Here is a 21,076-nt window from a genome sequence, read left to right as displayed (position 1 = left end):
TGTTGCGTGCTTTAAAGGTGCTCTTGAAAATTTAATAACTTATTATTCTGTAATACAGTGCAGTTCTCTGTAGTAGGGCTGACTAAAACTTTCCTACTTCTGTCTGTCTCTCGTTAAACTGTATGACCTAAATGTGAATATTTTATAGCCAGTACTGAAGAATCAGGAAGGAAACATGCAGGCAATCAGCATAAAGCAGCTTTTTCCAAAAACAATCTAAATGGATTTCCTTGAATTATGCCAAAGACCTAAACAAAATTTTAATGACACCTCCTATTTGCTTTACTGAAAGAATGCTAGACAGGTAACAAACTTACACTGGTCTTGCAGGTTTGTATATGTGGAATTAATACTGCCAATATGTTTTTAATGTCTCAAAAAATAATAAAGGCAGAGAAAAAAGTTCCTAAAAGGATAGCTAACTGTATAGGGACAGAAAAATACAGTTTTGAATTACACTTTGTAGAGCACATGAAAAGGACAGCAATATTCCCAGGCAGCTGAATAAAAGACCAAAGTAGACTCTTCAACATGCAAAACTTACATTTCAGTGGGCAAAATCCATATCTCTTGTCAACATCATAGTCTGCAGTGGTTCCACACCAGAACCATCCATCTGCTCTGCCAGCATCTGTGCAGTCAGCGTACCACTTATTACCAAACTTAAAAGGGAATACACAAGGTGCTCCCTCAGCATTTCCTCTCACTGTGTAGGTATCTAAGGAGACATAATAATTTTAAAATGCATAAGCAATGATTTGCATGGAATATATGTAACTCCATCTTTATGTTCATATTATAACAAGTACAGCTTGCTAACTTAGTGTACAACAAGTTTTGGGAATGGGATGTAGATATTTTTTAATCCGTAGGTGAAAGCTGATACCCATGGCCACAAGACCAATTTTCATCACTTAAAGGAGACCACTGACCAGAAAAGGAGACTACTGTTCAGTCAGTTCTGGTCAATCAAAAGGATAAATCCATAGAATCAAGTAATTTGCTTTTCAGGCCCACACAATCACTGATTCTTCCGTTGATAAATTGCTGATCATTTTAAACATCATGTCACATAGGTATAAACCTGAAGAACACACCACAGAGTAACTTCTTTTTACTATACCCAAATAAAAGCCCTTGATCCAGAGCCATAATTATGTAATCATTCCTTGTGTGAACTCTAGAAAATTGATCCTTGCCTTTCTCTGCCAAATATATTCCCAAACACCATCATAAATATATGTGTGTGTGTATATGTGCATTTTCAAATTTAACTATTCAAAATTTATTTGTCTAACACTTCAGCACCAACTTTCAGAGGCACCTCGGGCACCTAGAAATGCACTGTCAATATACTGGAGCTAGTGATTTCAAGAATTAACTAAATCCTTACAGAAAAAAATCATATTTTCTCCTTGGGACTGGAGTGGCAGAATAGAGGTGAACATAATCAACAGCACAGACATTCAATCTAGGTCCTCTGTACACATGTAAGTAGTCAAAGATATCATTAACTGTTGTGTAATAGTAGTATGCATGTTCTGAACAACCAAAGGCTTTCCTCTCCTTCCAAATTGTCCACTGCTTTGCGTGGTTAATTATCTAATTATCAGAACTTTGACAAAAAAGCAAAATGAACCTCTCAGAAAACATCAAACACTCAAATATTGTAGAATTCACCAAAATCCACATTCACTGATTACCAAGACAACTAAGGTAATTCTCCTACAAATTTCCTATATTGTAATTAGATACACATAGAAATCAGTTCAAAATACAGAAATTAATTTATAGAACTTTACCTTCATAGCCTCGAGAACACAGATCGTCTGTAGTTCCGTAGACTTTCCACCTACTCCATAAACCAGATCCCTTGTAAAGCATAATATTCCTTTCCTGTCTGTTTCCATAGTTGAAAAACAAATCTTCCCCTTGGATTGCAAAGAGAGTCTCATTTCTGCATTCCCATCGCTGAAGTTCGCTAGCCTTGTCACAAGGATACAGAGTGATCGGAACCCAGTCTTTCTTCGAAGGTACTCCCAAGCACAATTTGAATGCTATGCTCATAAGCTGGTGATCTGAGACCCACCTGAATTTTTGTGACTCATTTTCTTGAACACAAGGAGCAGTAGTCACTGAATTAGAACTCTGAGCCAATACACAGCGCTTGTGATCTTCATTATATATTAAAAAGGTGCTAGTATCTGTAAGACAAAAAGCAAAGGAATCACTTGGCCTGAAACAATCTCACCTATATCTAAACAAAATATGAGTCTGGATGGTACTCTTGTGATTGAAATTCTATCATCTGTTCAGCAAAAGAGGGTGGGATCCTCCTGTGGCCTACAGCTGCTAAAGTGACTGTAAAATACAACTAGTTCAGATTTCAGGACATTTCAACTATTTTGTGTCAATGAAAGCATCTATCCTAAAAACAGCAAGGCATTAAGGACATTGATCTATAGTCTCATGTCTTTAAAGCGTGGACTACACTTAGGTAAAAGGCCCATCCATAGTTTTATTCCAAACTGGACCCATGGGAATGAGTGAAAGGAAGGAGCATGCACACCATGCTCTGCGGATCCTGATGCTGAGTGCTCTGGCAGTTTTCTCACAATGTAAGTTCTTCAGGCTGTGTTTTTCCATGGTGGAGAGATCCACTCTCGTAAGTTCTGCTAAAATCCTTGAAGTCTCAATGAAGATGAAACATTTATTTCTTTCTTTACCTTTATATACAAGCTACTTGCAGAGTTACAGTAACATAATCATTTTTCTATCAGCTGCATTCATTAGTGATTTCCTTCTTTCTTATGTTTTTCCACTAAGAATGAAATACTGTCAACAATGGGATTTGCCATCATCAGGTACGCCTCTTAATGACTAATGAAATTTTATGAGGCTGTTTAGAGCTCCCAAAGTTATTTCTCCTTCTTATTACAACATGCTTAACAGCGTACATTTATCTGTTCTGTTACTAGCTTTCTAGCATTTCTTATATTACCTGGATAAGGTAAAACATTTGTGAGCTGGTCTCATCCAGAGACCAAGAATTTTTCCTCCTCCTTTAGTCCTCTTAAAATACATTTTAGGATGATAAATGAATAACTCACTAACATCGCATCTCGTAATTCAACAGGTTGATCAAGGTCTTAAAACTGTATTTTAACAGAGCTACAAGCAAAGGAAGAGAAATACTTGTTTTATTCCAAGGATTACAGCTAATTAAAATATTACTTATTTTAGTATTACATTACCAAAGTAAGCAAGTTCTACAATGCAAAAATATTTAAGAAAAAACAGATTAACTGCAAAACATTTTCCCTTTTCTGCTGATGTTCCAATGTGGAAATGATCATAAATTACTAAAGAAGATGAAGCTGGGAACAAATAGCCTCTATCTGAGAGAAAAAGCTGACCTAAACTTATCTCACCCACGGTTCAGTTTCCTTCTCCTGTCCTTTGGCTTCCAGCTCACAGGGAAGCACTATAAAACTGATGAGCACTGAAGATAGAAATTGTTCCCTTTTGCCAATCAGCTTAATTCATAGACAATACAAGGAAAAACATAATTATCACTGCTGGTGATAACTCCTTTTATTCTGCTTTTCTACCAGCGTTTAGCACAATTATACATGCAGTGCTTGCAATTCTCCCTTTCCTGAAATCTTACTTAAAGTTTCCGGTTAATAAAAAATGTCAGACTTTTTCACAAGTGTGGAAAACACTGCTTGATCTTTTAAACTGCTAAAAATTGTACTTCTGGTCTAATGCAACGTTACGCATTTTATGCAACTTATGGTGTTAAAGAGAGGGTGCTAGACACATGAAAAACAATATGCCAAAACCAAAAGCCTGGACTGCTGAAGTCAAGACCAAAGGAGTGTGAAATTTTGTTTTCAGAGACAATGTCAGAAAGCTGAATAAAGAGGTCTGTCTGGTGGAAGAAAAGCAAATCTTTGGTCCTCTACTTTTTTGACTGTACCTTTACAAGGCATTGGCAGTGCGTAAACACAAGGCAGCAGCTTATACAAGTAGGCACTGAAAATAAGTTGGCACCCAAACAGGAGGGAAGAATGAGGTGGAAGGATACAGGAGCAACTGTGACAGAGATTGCAGAATTCCCTTTCCCTCATAATTCATAGCTCCTGTCACATCCATGACCATACAGATATCTTGTATCATGGGCCAGGGCTGCTCATTTACAGCTTTACTTCTGTGTCTTTTCTTAGACCAGCAGAGCATCTGGAATCTAAAAGCAGAGTCTCACTTCACAAGAAGCGAAGAGGAACACTGTAACCCACTAGAGCTGATAGTGTTAGGTACTACAACAAAGTCAAAATGATAATTACAAACTTAGTCAGCAGCCAATTTCTATAAATAAGGTCTTGACCAAATAAGAGACCAAGTCTTGTAAGCATACAGACTTTTGGCTAGATAGCACCTCCCAGTGGAACCCAACAGCCACCAAAGATACCTTAAAAGAACCCTATAGTAACATAGGGCATGCATAGTATTAGGTTTTAATATGTATAGCAATTCTCGGGATGGGCAGGCACTTCACAGAAAGTGTTTGAATATTCACATGCTGAATATATGACGAGCGTGCTTTAGCTCCTGCACGTACATGCTAGAAGGAGAGGGTCCCCCAGGCACTCAGTGCTGCAGTAATGTAATGTCAGCTTTCTAATGCATCATTTGGGTTGGCAAGTTCTGTTCCCAGATTTCAGTGACATAATCATGCGTTTCATCACTACTCTGTAGTAACATTTGCTTTAGAACTCCCGTAACAGGGGCCATTCTTCTCTACAGGTGAGCTATAGGAGGTGCTTAGGAAGGACCTCCAACAGCATCACCCCAAGAAAATCAGTCTTGGTACTTTGAATTACAATATTTTTTTAAAAGAGTAACCCACAATGAAAGTTTCAAAAATTACTTCTGGAAGGAGGTCCTTTAGAACACATGGGAACCTGACAGGCATAGGAATCAAACCCTCAAACTGTACTGGTTCTGCCTGAATTGAAAGTAACTTTCCCCACAGCAGCCCATACAGTGCTGTGCTTTGCACTTGTAGCTAGAATGGTGCTGATATTGCACCAATGTTTAGGCAGTTGATGAGCAGTGGTTGCACAGCATCAAGTCTGTGTCAAGAGCCTGAGTCCCCAAATGTCAGTTGGCTGAGGGTGTACACTAGGATGGGAGGGAGCATAGCCAGGACAGTGAACCTGAACTCACCAATGGGATATTCCATATCAGATGAGATTGTGCTTAGCAATAATAGCTGCAGGGGAAGAAGGAGGAGGATGCTCCAGGAGTTGGCCAGATATCCCCACACTCAGTCCCCCTGAGGACTGGGGTGAGAGCACAGCAGTGCAGCACTTAGGTACCTGTTGGTGTTAAACCACAAGAACCCATCCAGAGACAGCTAGCATCTTTTCCTATCAGCACCCTGATGGATATTTTTTCCCACTGGTTTTTTATTTCTCTTCACCCATCACACTAATGATTTGCCTATTTCCAGTCCCAGAAAGATTGTGCCAAGTATCTTTTGTAGAGATTACGTTTTAGGAGTGCCAGTGTACAAAGAGAGTGTTGGACTTTGTAGCACTCACAAACTATCATAGATTACATGAGTGGAGATCAGGAAGAGGCTCGTGAAGTCAGAGAAGCACTAACAGCTTCAAAGGACAAGGCAGAGTGCCCCAGCAGCACACCAAAAGGCAGAAGAAGAGAGAGGGGAAGCAAGGAGGCAGCCAGCAAAGCAGGCATGACTTCTCTTAGCAGACAGCCCACAATGACTGTAGCTAACTACAGAAAGCAAGAAGCATTAAAAGCTGGCCTTACAAAACTTTCCTTCAGTAAACCTTGACTACATAGGATGCTGAGGAATGGCAGATGCAAAACTTTCCCTGGTTTTTCCCTGGTCCAGAGCAGCGGTCTGGAAATCAGCAGTTCTCAAGTGCAAGCTCCAGCTTTCAATCAGAGCCCCCTCCGGCAACACACTGCCCACCTCAACGCTCCCAGGACAGCCCTGCCTGGGGCACCCCGCGATGCCAAAACCCAAAGTGCCGCCGCACGGGGCAGCCTCGCCCGTGGATGAGTGCAGGCACACACACACACGCACACACACGCACACAAACAGCCGCAGGTCATGCGTGGCTCGGGGACCCCGCTCTCTTCCCGGCACGCCGTGCACTGTCCCTGCGGGCACTTACCCAGCAGTGGAAAAGCAGCGGGGAGAAAGGCGAGGAGCAGCAGGAGCGGGGCGAGAACCATCACCGCCGTGAGGACAGCAGCTCCGCCGCACTTGTGAAGGGCCGGTGGATCGGGGGAAAGCTCTGCGCTCGAAATGATAAGGAGATATCCTGTCACATGGGGTGCTTGGAAATAACAGGAATTCGCTGTTCAAACTTTGCTATCCAGCGGAGGGAAGAGCCTCCTTCCAGGCGCACGCAGGTGATAAGGTGGTGATAGCTGAGAGGCGAGCCGGGCTGTTTTCCGTTGCTGTGTTGTTTTGTTTTTGTGGGTTTTTTTATCCCCTTTGCGACCCTGTCAGCATCGTTTACGTGTGTAAACGCTGGCTTTCACAGCGCGCTTTGGAAACCAGTCCTGATTACAGCTCCTTTATTCCCCCTCTACACGAATTCCCACGTTTGAGCGTTATACGGCAGGGGTCGGGAGCAGGTCTCTCGCCTGCGTGATGTTGCTGGGAGTCGCGTTTAAGTCTTGCCCACCAAACCATGGGGTGGGGGGACACTCACTCGCTAGCTGGCTTTCCACAAGCTGAAGAAGCTTCTTCATGGAGTTCAAGTCAGCTTTCTGTAAGGGTGCCTTTAAATCACAGCCTGCCTAGAGGTTTTACAGCCCAGGGAGACCACACCATGCACCTCTGTTTTGTGGGGAGCAGCACAGCATTGTGTAGAGGTTGAAGTCAGTACGTGGGCTGAGGGGTTGCAGGTGGATGGAAAGCATCAGTCTTACTGCTGTTTTATATACAGAGGCTTTTGTAACAGTTACTGAGCACTGTAATACCACATACCCTGCCTGATGGATTTCAGAAGCACTGAGATTACTCATGGATGTGAATGCGTGATCTGCAGTTTTCTTGTACTGTCAGGCACTCAGAAACTTCTGGTATGTACAGGAAAGTTTCAAAAGCCTCCATCTGAGTGGAAAAGCAGAGCAAGCACCCATATGAGTTTCTTATGGAAGGAGACAGGTCAGAGTGAGCAGGTAGTTTTATAATGTTATTGCAGGAGAAGAAACAGTAGAGATGAAACCCAAGGTCATTTGAACTCCACAAGGCTCCCGGGTAACATAGTAGGGATGCCAGCCAGGCAACTCAGCCGTGCTTAGCCCTCCTGTGAACATTACATGGGGAGTAAAGAGGATGCTTTTCACAATTTCTTGTGACATCTGTGGATGCATATAAAGGTCAGGCAGAGTGTGGCCCAAAAACCAGAGGTGGGAAGCAGAATTCTGTGTCATTATGTCAATGGATTCTCACCTGGGAAACTTCATCCTGCAAATGATACAAATTCTCATGCTGCAGTAGATGGCACCTATTTATTATTCTTTAACTGCTTGCAATGACCTTTATGCTGAACTAATAAAAGACCCAAGTGCTTTCACTGAGGAGATATAGTTAACTCAAAGTAGTACAGCTTGAAAATGAAAAGTTGCCCCATATTCTAATATTACCACCTTAGGAACATTCAGGCATTCAAAGCATGTTTGCGAAATGCTTTCAGAGGGAAACAAATTTTTCCTAAGTTGCCTTAATATTTATTTACATGCTTATTTTAATAGCAGCAATAACTGGAACCCCAGCAGCAGGGCATCTAGTGCCCAAAGGAACAAGTCACAAGATGGGAAATCCTTGATATCCTCTTGGCCAAAGGTAAACAGTGAGGGGACACAATATCCAAAGTTCAGTCTCAATGTAATTTAAGTCTTTAGATTAAAAAAAAAAAAAAAAAAAAGGCTGCACATAAATGTAAATACATGTTACATAAATAGGCAGAAAAAATGATAATAAATAGCTATATATATCTGACAACCAGTGGCCATGCCAGGAATGAGCTATACATGGAAGTCAACAGAAGAGACCACACTGGGCCATTCTTTGAGATTCCCAGGACTAAACTGGACAAGTTGCTTAACAACATGATCCAGTTTTCAAATTAGTCCTGCTTCAGGGAGGAGTCACACTAGATGATTTCCTGAGGTCCCTTCCAACCAAAATGAGACATTAGAAGAGCTCTTAGTAAGTCTGGAATTCCAGTCATTCTTTTCTCAGCAAATTACTTCCCTTCCTGATTCTTCAAAAAAGCTTTTTGCTCATTTTTCCTTGCACACACTGGAGGTACTGCCACTTCAAAGTCATTTTGAGAGTGGGACATGTATACACAAACACACACACACACAATTTTATATATACTCCTCGCTGATCTGGATGAGTTCATTCACTCAGCTTCCATGTCTCATCTTCAGCATACTGCACAACAATTAAGTCTGGGCCTGGGATGCTCCTTGGGAATCATTGTACAACTGCATAAACCATACATTCTGATCTGAAATAATCCAAGGAAAAGGACTGCTCTCTTTGGGGACAAAAGGATTCAGCAAAGTCTCAGACCATAGAGATTTGTAGGCAAATAGTCACCAGAAGCTCAATCTGCTAAATAATGACAGGATACTACTTAAACACACCCTAGACAGAGATATGTTTTCATCTTTCTCTGGGTAGCAAGCCAGCTGCCGTTTGCATTTGGAACAGAAAGGCCTAAATTTCTTTGAAACAGGTCTGACCCTGTCCAGTTCTGGCACAGCAAGTACTTGCAACTAGTGACTGTTCCTGGCAAAATACCCTGAAAATGTGAAGTCACGGTGGCTCTTGATTTTTGATAGTCAACAGGAAGATGGAAAGTTCTGTCTAAATGAAATCATATCCAGACCTGAAATATAATAACCCCCTTTTGTTTGTGTTGAAGTAAAACAAATGGGTTATTAACCATTCTCTCACATATGCATCCAAGATATTTTTTTAATGTTGCTTGTGTACATCTGTATCTCTCAGATGGCATTCAGTGGGTTTTTGCACATTTCTAACGTTTGCATTATCGTTTATACTAAATATACTTAAGAACTAAAAACATAAACATTGCTGTTATCACAGTGCCTATCCAATGTTAAGAAGCTATATAAATAAGATATTGGGCAATGGAAAAAAAAACAGGAATTGGCAAAATTAATATTTATTTTTTATACAGATTGTATTTCTCTAAAATGTAATTCTAAAGTGTAATGATCTTGAGATTTCTGAAGCCAAAACAGAATAAAATGTTTTAGGAGGTGAAAAATCAAGGCTTTCATACTTTTCACTGGGGAGCCTTTATCTAGTAAAAGCCCCTTGAGAATACCACTAATATCATGTATAATGTTCATCTTAAATACAACAAATTCAAACTTGTATCTGTGCCTTAGATACATACATATCAAAATTTTAAATTTCAGCACTCTGCTTTTAAAGCAAAGTAAGAACATAAGAATGTCATTTTTCCTGTGTGTATATTACAATTTCTTCATAAACATACACGGCTACTAGGAATGTATTTATACTCTCATGATTTCTAATATGCCAGGTTTGGTTTATGCCTCGCCCGTATTATGAAAACAAAGAGGAATGTCCACACCCTTGCGTATCTGGTTCCTTACAGCTACAAATAAGTGTTGCCTGCATAGTTAAAAGCCACAGTAAATGCAGCCAGAAGTTTTCAGATGTTTAGGGCAAATAAAGAAATTCCAGATGGTTTTCTGCTTTCTGTTGTCATAGAAGAGTCTCAAGAATCAAAGTATATAAGACCCATGGCTGTAAAACATCCAATACCTGAAAACACACGACTTCTATCCATTCTAATTTGATTTTCCAGGGTATTCCGTTATGTCAGAAATACAGCTAGACATTGGATTGCAAGGAGGGGACAGTTTTGTCCAAAAGACAGGTAAGAGGCCCTTAGTTATAAGGGGATCACATCTTCAAATCTGCCTATTGGGAGATTGGTGAATGCAGCCAAGACAGACTCGCTTTGAAAGTAACCCTTCCTCTTAAGCAAGACATCACTTCAGTGTATACACGGTTGTTGTTTTTTATCTCAAAACCAGAAACTTCATGAGTTACATACATTTCATAAAAAGACTGCAAAGTAAGACAGTCTGTTTGGAATCGAGAGGGAATATAGCCATAAATTGGCCGTATTCTATCCACTCATGTCATTTAAACAAAATCCAAACATACCAAAGATTTTTCTGTGGAAGGTTTTCCCCCACATGCACAGAACGGCCTTTCAGCATTAAGACACTGAGGTTTGGAAGTTCTGCAGTGCAACCTGCTGATGACTTCTCCCCAGCTTATTTCTTTCTGGTGTTTTTTCTCAAATGTTTTGGATTTACTTGTGAGAAGTTTGTAGATGCTTTCTCTCTCAATACATATATTATGCTCTTATTCTGTGAATAGTGAAGTTTATATGCCTCCTAGTGAGGCTTTGTAATATTAGAATGGGTTACCTCTATTGGAAGGGTACAGACACTGCAGCAGGCCTTTTTCTCATCCTAGAACTCTTAACGTTCTCACAGTATTTAATCATTTTGGAAAGTTAGCTTTCTAGAAAATTCTACTGTTGTAAAGAGTTAATTCAAGTTAGCCTAAAAATTGTTTATGAAGATCATTTTAAGAACTTTACTGTTCCATACTTCTACTAAAGTAAAAATGCATAGGAGTCAGAAAATTTAGCTGAATCTTTCAGAGATCAAAAATAATTAAAAGCGAAGAGAAAAATCAGAAAAAATTAACAGAAAATTGAAGTTCCTAACAGAGCTTTTTGTGACAGACAAACTGAAAATAATTATCACACTGAGGAATAATTATAGTGTTATTGTGTAACTGAGACACAAAGCCGTGGATGCTGACTAGAGGTCACCAGGAACTGATTTCACACACAGTCAAGGCTGAGTCAGGCACCTTTCCTCCAAACGGGAGCTAGTAGAAAGAAGGGCAATCACAACTTTTTGGTGTAATTACAGTGGATACTTTTTCTTCTATCTTTCACTTTGCAAGGCTTAAGCTCATCCTGTTGTCATCATCACTTTCGCATGCACACATGAACAAGAGAGCTAACAGGAACAGCGACTGAAACAGTGCATGAACAGGATCCAGTTCAGCACTCATTTTACAATACCATTGTCTCTACAAAGAATTTTGATTGTTGGTGGGAAAATAAGAAAAACACTGCCAAGAAAATAGATTCATTATTTTGTAATTACTTCAAATGGCAGAAAAAAATCTCCTCTAAATACCCATACACATTCAGTTCACCTACACAGCTCCTAAGACAGCAGCACAACCATCTTAAGTTCCATTTGCTGTCAGTGGAGAGAAAGAGGTTGCCAGATAGCAACTTGGGTCTCATAACTGTGAACACCCTCAGACTTCCAGCCTCACCTGGTTCAAGCAGAGAAGTAGAATAAATACTTTAGCTAGAATCATTTTGTTCCTCTTCTCCACAACACCTAAGACTTGATTTTGGAAGACTTATATGCCTGTTTATCTTCAGAATAATTATATAGATTATTTTTTTAAAACCTTTGGTTATTACCTTTCAGTTATCCACAATAAAGCAAATGAGACAACTTCATTTCTCTATCTCCCTACAAGCTATTTCAGTTATCTGTTGTATAGGAAGGAAAGAGCTCTCTGTGATTTGGGAGATCACTCCCAGAATGTAGCTGACCTCGAACATAATATCTTTACTAAGTCCTCTGAATAATGATAACTGGAAATTTTGTTTTGATTACAGAGTCTTGAATGACAAAGAGCTGTATACAAGTAGCGCAGTGGGAGCCACAGCGCTGTCCTCTGCACAGGACGGAATTATAAAGTTATAGATGGCCATTTCTAATTCATCTAAGTGCCGAAAGTCTTGTAATAAAACTACTTTTTAATTAACAAATTTAATACACATTTTTAATCCCTTCTTAACTTTACAAGTACGCCAGTGATCTCTGCAAGTTTTCTTTGTGCATAATAATACATGCAGTTGAAGAGTCAAAGTTCAGTAGAATCTGGAACTCAGCAGGAGCCGAGCAGAACACAGCTTAAAGTTAATATAATGCTGTAATGTATTGATAATAGTTTCTGCCCTTGAATTGTACACTCCATTCTAGTTACTTACAATGGATGAAAAGAAAACAGAAACATGGCAGTTCACAGATGGAACAAAAACCTTCATGAAGGATGAGGAGACTTTCCTTACCAGGATATACTCTTTAAAAAATAAAAGGCAAAAGTTGAGATATGGTAGAGAAAGCTAAAGGAATAAGCAGAGCTGCTTTGTTAGTCATTTCTGTTTGTCACATCACAGTACCAACACAATAAAATCTAGTTTTATTCAAAGAAAATAGTCTTCATATCCATCACTAATATTAACTGAAAACATTTATCAAGTCTATTAACCATAGACTTGAACTATCAGAGGTCTTTTAAAAACTGTCATCCTCCAGGACAGGAATAAATCTGTAGGAGGCTCTATTTAAGAAGAAACTTCTCTGAACAGATTATGGGAGCTGTGGGTAGCTGTCAAGTGGAGCACCTAGGCTAATTTTTTTTTTTTTTTTTTGCAGATAAGGTTATGTGGGGCGTTCTTTGTTTCTTTGCTTACTTTATCTTTGCTTCAGGTAATCTAACCCAGAACAAAACCATGAGCCATCAATGATTTGATCTTGTAAGTATTTAAAGGACACCTGACACATCCTTAAGTTCTGCAAACTGTTGGGTGGCAGTTGAACAACATGGCAACATTCTTTTTTATAAATAAAAATGTCAGTAATCAATATGCCAGTAAGTACTGGCATCACGAACGGTAATTCATAATGGTTACAGCAACAAAGTACTGCACGTGTGGCAGAGGGGTTTTATTTGGAAAAAAAAAGCATTTCATTTCAGTTTCCCAAAGAAATTTGAATTTAAACAGTAAAAGGGAATGACCAAATTTGAGAATGCTTTTATTTGGCATTTTTTCCGTCAGTAAATAAAGAGGTTTTGATCAGTTCAAAACTGTTTACAAATTAAGGTTCACTCCAGCAAGTTTGTTCGAAAAATACTTGTCACAGAGGGTTCACAGGATGGGATGAGTCACGCACCACAGGAGGGTGCATCAAATCTGGGCAAGCGTACAGCAATGGATGCCTCCCACCGTGGATTTCACATCATCTGCACAGCATGTGTCCTGTCACAGCAGCATCACCAGTTTTGATAAACATACAGTTCTCCTTAAAGCCAGTCTGAAGTGCCTAACTCAGTGACTGTTTCACTTTATTCCATCCTTTTTTCCTTATAATGATGCTACAGTTCCTGACTTACTAGAGGAGTAAGTGCAGTGATGCATGTATTGAGTAATAAGTACACTAAAATTTATGAGCCAAGAGGTGGCTGAGACAATCTCAAAGCTATCCTACCTTCCAGCATATAATATGAAAGCAATTTTTTTAGATTTTGGTCCAAGGAACTGCATGATGAGCTGTGAGATGGGAGGACAGGAGGCTGCACTGCCTGGCAAGAGGGAGCTCTGACAGGAGGCACAGACCTGCCAGGTTAGGAAGGCTGAAACGATACTGAGTGCTGCTGCGAGGAGACTCGTGCTGGAACGGGAGGCTGGGAGTTATCTAGAAGATGCCCTTGGGGACTGATCCTCACCTGAATCTCAGGAGGCTGCTGGGGCTGCAGTAAAGGGCTTTCTCCCTTTTTCCTCCACCTGCCTATCTGCAGCTGAACTTCAGGGCAGTACTACCCCAAGAGATAAATCATTTCCACCTTATCTTGAGGCAGCACCTCCTATGCTAGGTCTTAGTGGCAAAAAGAGAAGGCAAACGTTAAAGCTATTCTCCTCTTACAAGCTTTGTTAAGATAGAGGGGGTGAAGTCACTTTAAGTCAGTTCTGGGAAATTCAGCAGTCTTGACTTGAGTTTTGAGAAGTTTGGCAAGAGCTCCAAAGTTAGTCAGAAATGAAATGTAGCAACACATCAACTACACAACCAGAACTACAGAGCCCTGAAGATCCTGCCCTCTGAAAATTGTTCAGTGAACCAGGATTGAAATTTTTCGGTTGTTGACTCAGAAGCATCCTAACATTTGTCATCCCTTCATCTCTTCACTGAGAAGCATTTCCAGCAGGAACACCCTGCCAGAAGGGCAGAGAGGCTGAATCACCTTTTTCTTTTCTGTTAAGGAGGTATTACAAGACAGAAAATCTCCTACCACGCAGCCAAGCTGTACAGGTTGCATGCTTAAGGAAAACACCCAATTTCATTGTTACTTGTCCAACTGGTTTCTCGCTGAAAGAGCTATTAAAATAAGCATAAAATACTGAGTTTTAAATGAAATGTCTTGTGCCACCGTGCAACGGACTCAATTGGCATTTCCTTGGGAATATTTATGAATACTGACTTGGTGAAATTTAAAGGGAAGCAGTCCAGATTCCTGGGAGCTGTGCCAAGAGATTTCAAAACTAGGAAAACAGCATTCTGATGTGAACACAGGACTAGAATCCACACCTCCTGGAATTTAACTAAACCACTGTTTTTCTGCAGGTTCTTTGCGTGCAACACAAGCACCATATGCATTTCATCAGTTTAAGGCATACCGATATTATGATGTTCTGCACTGAGTCAAATCACAGAGTGGTTTGGGCTGCAAGGGGCCTTAAAGTCCATCCAGCTCCAGCCCTTTGTCATGGGCTGGGCTGCCACCTACCAGGTCAGGCTGCACAGGTCCTCATCTAACCCAGTCTTGAATGCTTCCATAGAGGGGGCACCCACAGCTTCTCCAGGCATCATGTCAATTTGTACTAGGTTGATCAAGATTCATAGGAACATGGCCACTTCCAGTGGGGCTCAGCTCTCACCCACAGGGACACTGACAGCACTGAAGGGCTAATGAGCATTCTGTGCTTGCTTTTTCTCTTGCAAAATAGCCCTGTACCCGAAAGTAATGGTCCTGTTCCCAGGAGTCTTCCCCTCCTGTGTTCATACAGATCCAGATTGTTTGCAGGTCACTTGTATTCCAACTTTTCTGAATACATTCATGGATGGACAAGGCATTTCTGTTCTTCATTTGTAAGACAAATTAAAAATAAAAAAATATCCACTGAGAAGGAAAAGAACATACAATCAAAGGTAAAAGGTGCCTAGGGGAAAGGGATAATAGTCCAAACAGGAAGGGGTTGGGAGGTTGGGATTATTTGTTTGCCTTTCCTGGAAGCAAGAGATTGCCCACAGTCACACATAGGTTATTTTCATCCCCCATTTCAATGGGAGGCATCAAAGACTCAGAAAATGTGGAACCTGGCAGCTAGTTTAACCCTAAATGTGAACTCTCCAAATTGTGTCAATTAAGTCAGAAGAAAAAAAAAATCAAATGGAAACAATCACTACAATGAGTTGAAACTAGTTTTGTGTTAGTGAAGTTTCTCCTTTTTGTCAAGACCAGAACGTCTTCTGTATTTTGCAATCTCTGACATTTCACAGATGGTGTTCAAGCCCAGAGGTTTTAAAAAGAACTTCGTATTTCAATATTTCTTTGTCATTTCAAACAGTGACAGAGCCTGCAGATAAAACACCCTGGTTTGTCATCAACCAATCCTTGTCTCTGCTGTTGGCACATAAACGCAACTCAGATTACCTCCACTAGCACTCCTGGAATCAGATGGCTGCAATTTCCAGCTCAGCATAAGAAATGCTCACAGCCTGTCTGTGGTACAGCGGGCACAGAGCTGCTTGTTCCTTCAGACAGCCCGGTGTGGGATGGCTCAGTCGGTGGCTACGTGCCAGGGGATGGGGAGCTCTGACACCAAGGCTTTGTGCTCGCATTGTATTTCATCCCGACATGGCCATGTTATCTGGTACTTCTGCAGAGCAGTGGTCTGAAGTCACGAACAACTTCAGATATCTGTATTTTCAGAGAACAGCTTCCTCCTGCAGTATCAAAACACGGCAATTGATTTTTCTTCCTCAACTAAAAACACTCACTACAGCTCGGTGCTGCAGAGAGGATTTATATGGGCCATTCTTTTTTGGAGTCCTGGCAGCTCTTCCTGCCTGTTATCTATGACCAGAAGTGAGCTGATGTATCCGAGCTTTTACAGGAAACCAAATCAGCAAATGTCACAGAGGCAGTGAAGCAGGATATAGTAAACCATGCTTCACGTACACACTCCATACTTCCTTTACTCAGTTCATACAGCTGAGAGCAGAGTGGAAAATGGCAAATGCAGGTATGGGGAAAAGAAAGCTTCATAAATCATAAAAGCTGGGTATTTTTCCCCTAACAAACAAAAAAATAAGAAATTGGAGCCCAGCACTGAAGGATGCTCAGGATATCACATGCCATAGGAGTTACAGCATCAGCCAAAAAAGATTTGCCTATAGCTCCTCCATTTCTGCTTGTTTCAGACTGCTCCCAAGGGGAGGTTCCTCACTGCTGCACATGAGGCTTTCTGTAAGGCCCAGGATGTGTGAGAACACATTGCAACTCTGACTTCACTCAGAGCCCCTCCTGACTTCATCTCTTCTAACAGCTTTGGAGAAAAGCTGAATTTTTACACTGCCTTAAAATACCATTTGCTTTGTAGACCGTTTCAAGTTGGTGTGGATGAATCCCCTTTTAAGAAAGCACGCATGTCCTTCCAGAAACAAAGCCTCATTATTAAAGGTTGATTTGTTTGCACAAAGCCGCCTTCTTTCTTTGTCCCTCCTGACTGAACCCCCACTTCAAGTGGTGATTTGCTTCTTCCCTTCATTCTCTCCACCCCATTCTTCAGACCTTGAGACCCTACCCTGTATCAGACTCCATTCCAGCAAAGCCAGTGCTTCACAGATCTGGCACCGAACTACTGAAAACAGAGAAGACGAAATCCTTTCATCAAGCACTGCTGCTTGTCACTCCACTTCCAACATATGATGTTACCAAGAGGGCTGATTACCCTATTCCTTGTTTTTAAACACCAATATATTTTCCAAGGGACAGCTTAGAAAAGCGTGCTCTTGATAGAAACAGATACGCTAAAGAAATCTTCATATTTTTGTAAACTCAGTGCACAAAGTGGGCATAAAAATCCTGTGAAGGCATACACAGTTCCTCTGCTTTCCTGTCAAATCCTGGAGCTTACAAGGGAACCTTTAAAAACTAAAACAAAAAAAAAAAAACCTCTTTCAAGAAAGGTGTTTAAGCCCACAGAACATATGGCAGTGGAGTGCGCAGAAGGGCTGACAAGAACCAGTCTGGTGGGGAGGGAACGAGGAGTTCACATTTCTTCGTATAGCAGTGGAACTGTCAAATAGAACAATGCGTCAGGGGTCAGCACTTTTCCTGACTGCTGCCTGTTTGTGGGACTGCACCATACCAGGAACAGCTCTGCTATTAGTTGAGATACAGCAAATCAACCCCACAACCTTCCTAGAACCTCCACCAGCTCAGAGCTCTGTCCCATCTGTTCCTGATGCAATAACACCACTGCTATCCCCTCTCCACATGAGGGCACACAGTGCTGGTGTCAGGATCTGCACCTTCCTAAACGCGGCCAAGAAAAAGAATGGGAGTTGCCTTGACATAAATTCTATTTCCAGAAAATCATGAAAACTATCCTGAAAAGTAATGGAAAAACACGAGGAGGGACACCATATAGCACATACAGCATGATAAAAATACTGGGATATACTCATTCAAGCTTCACTGGAAACTCTTATAAGGTCTATTACAAACTGCGCTTCTGAAGAGGGATGGCTAATAAGGCAGACATATTTTCTTCAGTGTTGTCCTCAGCAGCACTCTTAAGTACGATGGCTTCCAAAGAAAATTACAGGCTTTTAAATGCTTAAGTCCTGCTGTAGCTAATGGTACAATTAAAATAGTTTCCTCCTGAGTGAAATATGAGAAAGAATGAAGAGCTGATTATGAGATTTTGGATGGTATCTTTAGAGCTGTTTCATAACAAGATATGAAGGCTACTCCAAAAGCAATGTTTCCCGTTTTATTGTGTTGACCCTCAACATCACGAGGCAGATGTTGGTGGTACAGCAGTAGAGGTTGAACCTTCCCACCAACATTCCACTACATTTTGTTGCTGTGTGACAGATGGCAGCAGAGGAGTAGTTTGACAGAATGTCATCTGACATGGAAGTGTTGAATTGAATTACTCCACGCCTGCTGACACTCATTGATGCTTGCTGAATGTTTACAGAGATCCAGCAGTGGATGCGAGCACAGTAAGGTGGTGTGTTTCAGCAGTGGTGACAGCAAAATGAAAGACAAGCCATGTTCTGGACAGCCATACACAGCTGTCACACCACAAAATGAAGAACATCTCGATCAGCTCATTAACACAAAATGCTAACTGTTTTGGACAACACTGAAAAAAACCCGGTGTTTTGTAGTTGAAAATTCGTTCTGTAAGTAATTTCAATGTGCTCTTTGTAGCTGTTGTAGTTTTCACAGAAGAAAACAGGAGGCATTACTTTTGGAGCAACCTACTTATTTTCCCAGCAGTTTAGTCTCAAAAATGATGGTGGGACATGTCAGATAATAGTCCCAGCAGCATTTATTTGCTCGCTTATTCTTCGAAAAACTTACAGTCTTCATCTATCTGATGCTAAAAATTCTGCAGTCATTCAGTAACACTTTAAAAATTATCACTTCCATTTTAAAATGCTTGGAATATTTGTGCTCACATTAATTCCCATCAATAAAGAAAATACTTTCTTCCCGGAGCAATCTATGGTGCTATAGAATGGCAGCCTTACAGCATAAAAATTCTCTAGCTGTATTTCGTCACAATTTTGATGTGAAATTATTCTTTTTGAGGAAACTGCAGAAACAGCCCATCATATCTTGACAGACATACTCTCACTTTGAAAGATATAATTTAACACTCAGAAAACATCTAGACACATCCTGTGACAACTGCAGGGTAGGAACAGAGTGTCCTTTACACTGTTAACAATCAGTATTCTTCTAGCTCCATGCACCCATCCATCACACAAAGCCAGTGATGACATGCTGGAGAACAGAGCACGTGCCAAACAAGGCCTCAGAACCACCAAGCACATGGTCCAGATGAAATCAAAGTCGGAATCACCCTTGGGATTATATTTCTACATTACCAAATTCCCAAAAGCAGCACACAATGCATAGTGAACCTGCATACAAGTTTATGATTGACTTGCTACACATACTCCAGTAACTGCCTTCCTGAGTACCATCATGGGTAAAAATAGGATGCAACTATCAACTTGTATCATTAAACGATTTAGAAGCAAATGTAGGTCCCCATGAACAAAGACACTGATTTCCCACATTGAGACCAGGCCATTTATGAAATTTGGTCATTGACGAACCAAAAATAACGCATTTAGCTCTGGGAATCACAAAATGATGATCCAAAGTAAATGGCAAGGTGCTATGTGAAAAAAGACACTGCAGGCAAAAGGAATGGTAGAGAATCATAGAATAGCTGGGGCTGGAAGGGACCTCAAAGATTGCTCAGTTCCAACTGCACTCCACCATAAGCAGGGCTGCCAGCCACTGTATCAGGCACTAGATCAGGCTGCTGAGGGCCCAGAATCTTGAAATACAGGAAGCCCAGTTATGGGTGAGAAAACGTGTAAAAGAAGGAAATAGTCTCTAGGAGACACACATATACATAGAACTGCAATTCTATATATATAATTTATATGTAGTTTACATATTGAGTATCTACACAATTCTCCTGTATGTATACATCCATGAGGGCTGGGATTGGACTCTGATGCTGAACCCTTGCCTCTACTGCCAACCCTTACATGAGGTCTGGGAAGGAGTGGATCCTGCATGCACCTGAGCTCCCCTGGGTTGGTCCTGCCTTCCCACCAGGTGCTCAATCACTGCTTCAAGCTGTGACTTAGCTCTTCCACTACAGTAAATAAGCAAGCAACAGATCTGGTGGCAACTTCAGCTCCAGCGACACAAATTCATGGCAGTCTGGTTCTTGGAACAGGCAAATTCAGGAACTGGTTTGAGCATCTAGGGCAAAGAGCTGAAGTCAGCAGGACTCACAGGCAGAGCATTTACAGGAAGCCTTGATTATCTGGAAGATTTCAAGTATTCAAGAGTAGAAAGCATGGATGTTTAACAGAAGCAGCTCACCAGGATAAGTTACTAAATGGAAATAATCTGCTGTTAAGTGAGCAGGAGAAGTGTTAAAGAGTGGCAAATTCTACTCGAGTACCATTATCCACACCATCAGGCACCAAGTTCTGATTCTCTGAAAATGCAAGAAACCATATAAATTGAGCTTTTTTGTTTTGTTTTGTTTTTTTGTTTTTTTGTTTTTCCCCATCAGACATCAGAACCCAGTGGTGTGGGCGTTCACACTTTGTTGCAGAGAAGAGTAAACTGAGACAGTCTGACACTTCATTTGCAAAAGCCACGTAATCCTCAAATAGCATAAATACAGGGGTGAGCCATGGCAAGTAGCTAGAAATGGATCCCTGTGTGATTTCAGTAGCAGTCAGGGCAGATTCTGTGATTATTATTACATCAAGATGAGAAAGCAGCTTAAGTAAGAATTAAGTGGACCGGACATAAAGCAGTAAATAGAGACACAGCCCAACCAGGTAACTGACAAGTCTGCGGTAGTAAATGCCATTTTACTGGTACCAGGCTTTAGCAACCACAAAACATGCTCCTGCTGGATTCAACAGCTCTATTCAGAGGGTCCAGAGCATGACTGCTGGCACAGTGGCTGCTACTAGTGCAGAGAATAGGGGCCATAAACACCAGACTCGGTTGCGGGAATCAAAGTTGCATGCACTCCAATCTCATGCTGAAGAGGGCTAAGCAAAGCCAGAGCAAAATAAAAGCTTCTACACTCACTTGTGGTTGTTTTCTTACATTTTACATCAGCTCAAGAGATTTTACTCAAAACACATTCTCAGGCTACAACTAAAAATATATACTCACCTTTATTCCCCCCTCTAGGATTTTCTGTATTAT

The 21,076-nt window shown here is 40.9% G+C and overlaps 1 protein-coding gene across 1 annotated transcript in view; it reads right to left on the bottom strand.

Moving 5' to 3' along the window:
- Window positions 1-6,273, bottom strand: part of LOC136045464 (macrophage mannose receptor 1-like) — a 48,107-nt gene extending 41,834 nt beyond the window's left edge. The window contains exons 1-3 of the mRNA XM_065731346.1: window positions 6,213-6,273; window positions 1,803-2,204; window positions 545-718 (exon numbers count right to left, since the gene is read on the bottom strand). Coding sequence (XP_065587418.1) covers window positions 545-718; window positions 1,803-2,204; window positions 6,213-6,273 — 637 coding nt within the window. The remainder of the gene's footprint in view (window positions 1-544; window positions 719-1,802; window positions 2,205-6,212) is intronic.
- Between the last annotated feature and the right edge of the window lie 14,803 nt (window positions 6,274-21,076).

This window comes from Cyrtonyx montezumae, unplaced genomic scaffold (assembly GCF_038088225.1).
Source record: "Cyrtonyx montezumae isolate F1298 unplaced genomic scaffold, pur_monq_1.0 scaffold_14, whole genome shotgun sequence".
NCBI lineage: Eukaryota > Metazoa > Chordata > Aves > Galliformes > Odontophoridae > Cyrtonyx > Cyrtonyx montezumae.
This window is presented reverse-complemented; position numbering and strand designations above follow the sequence as displayed.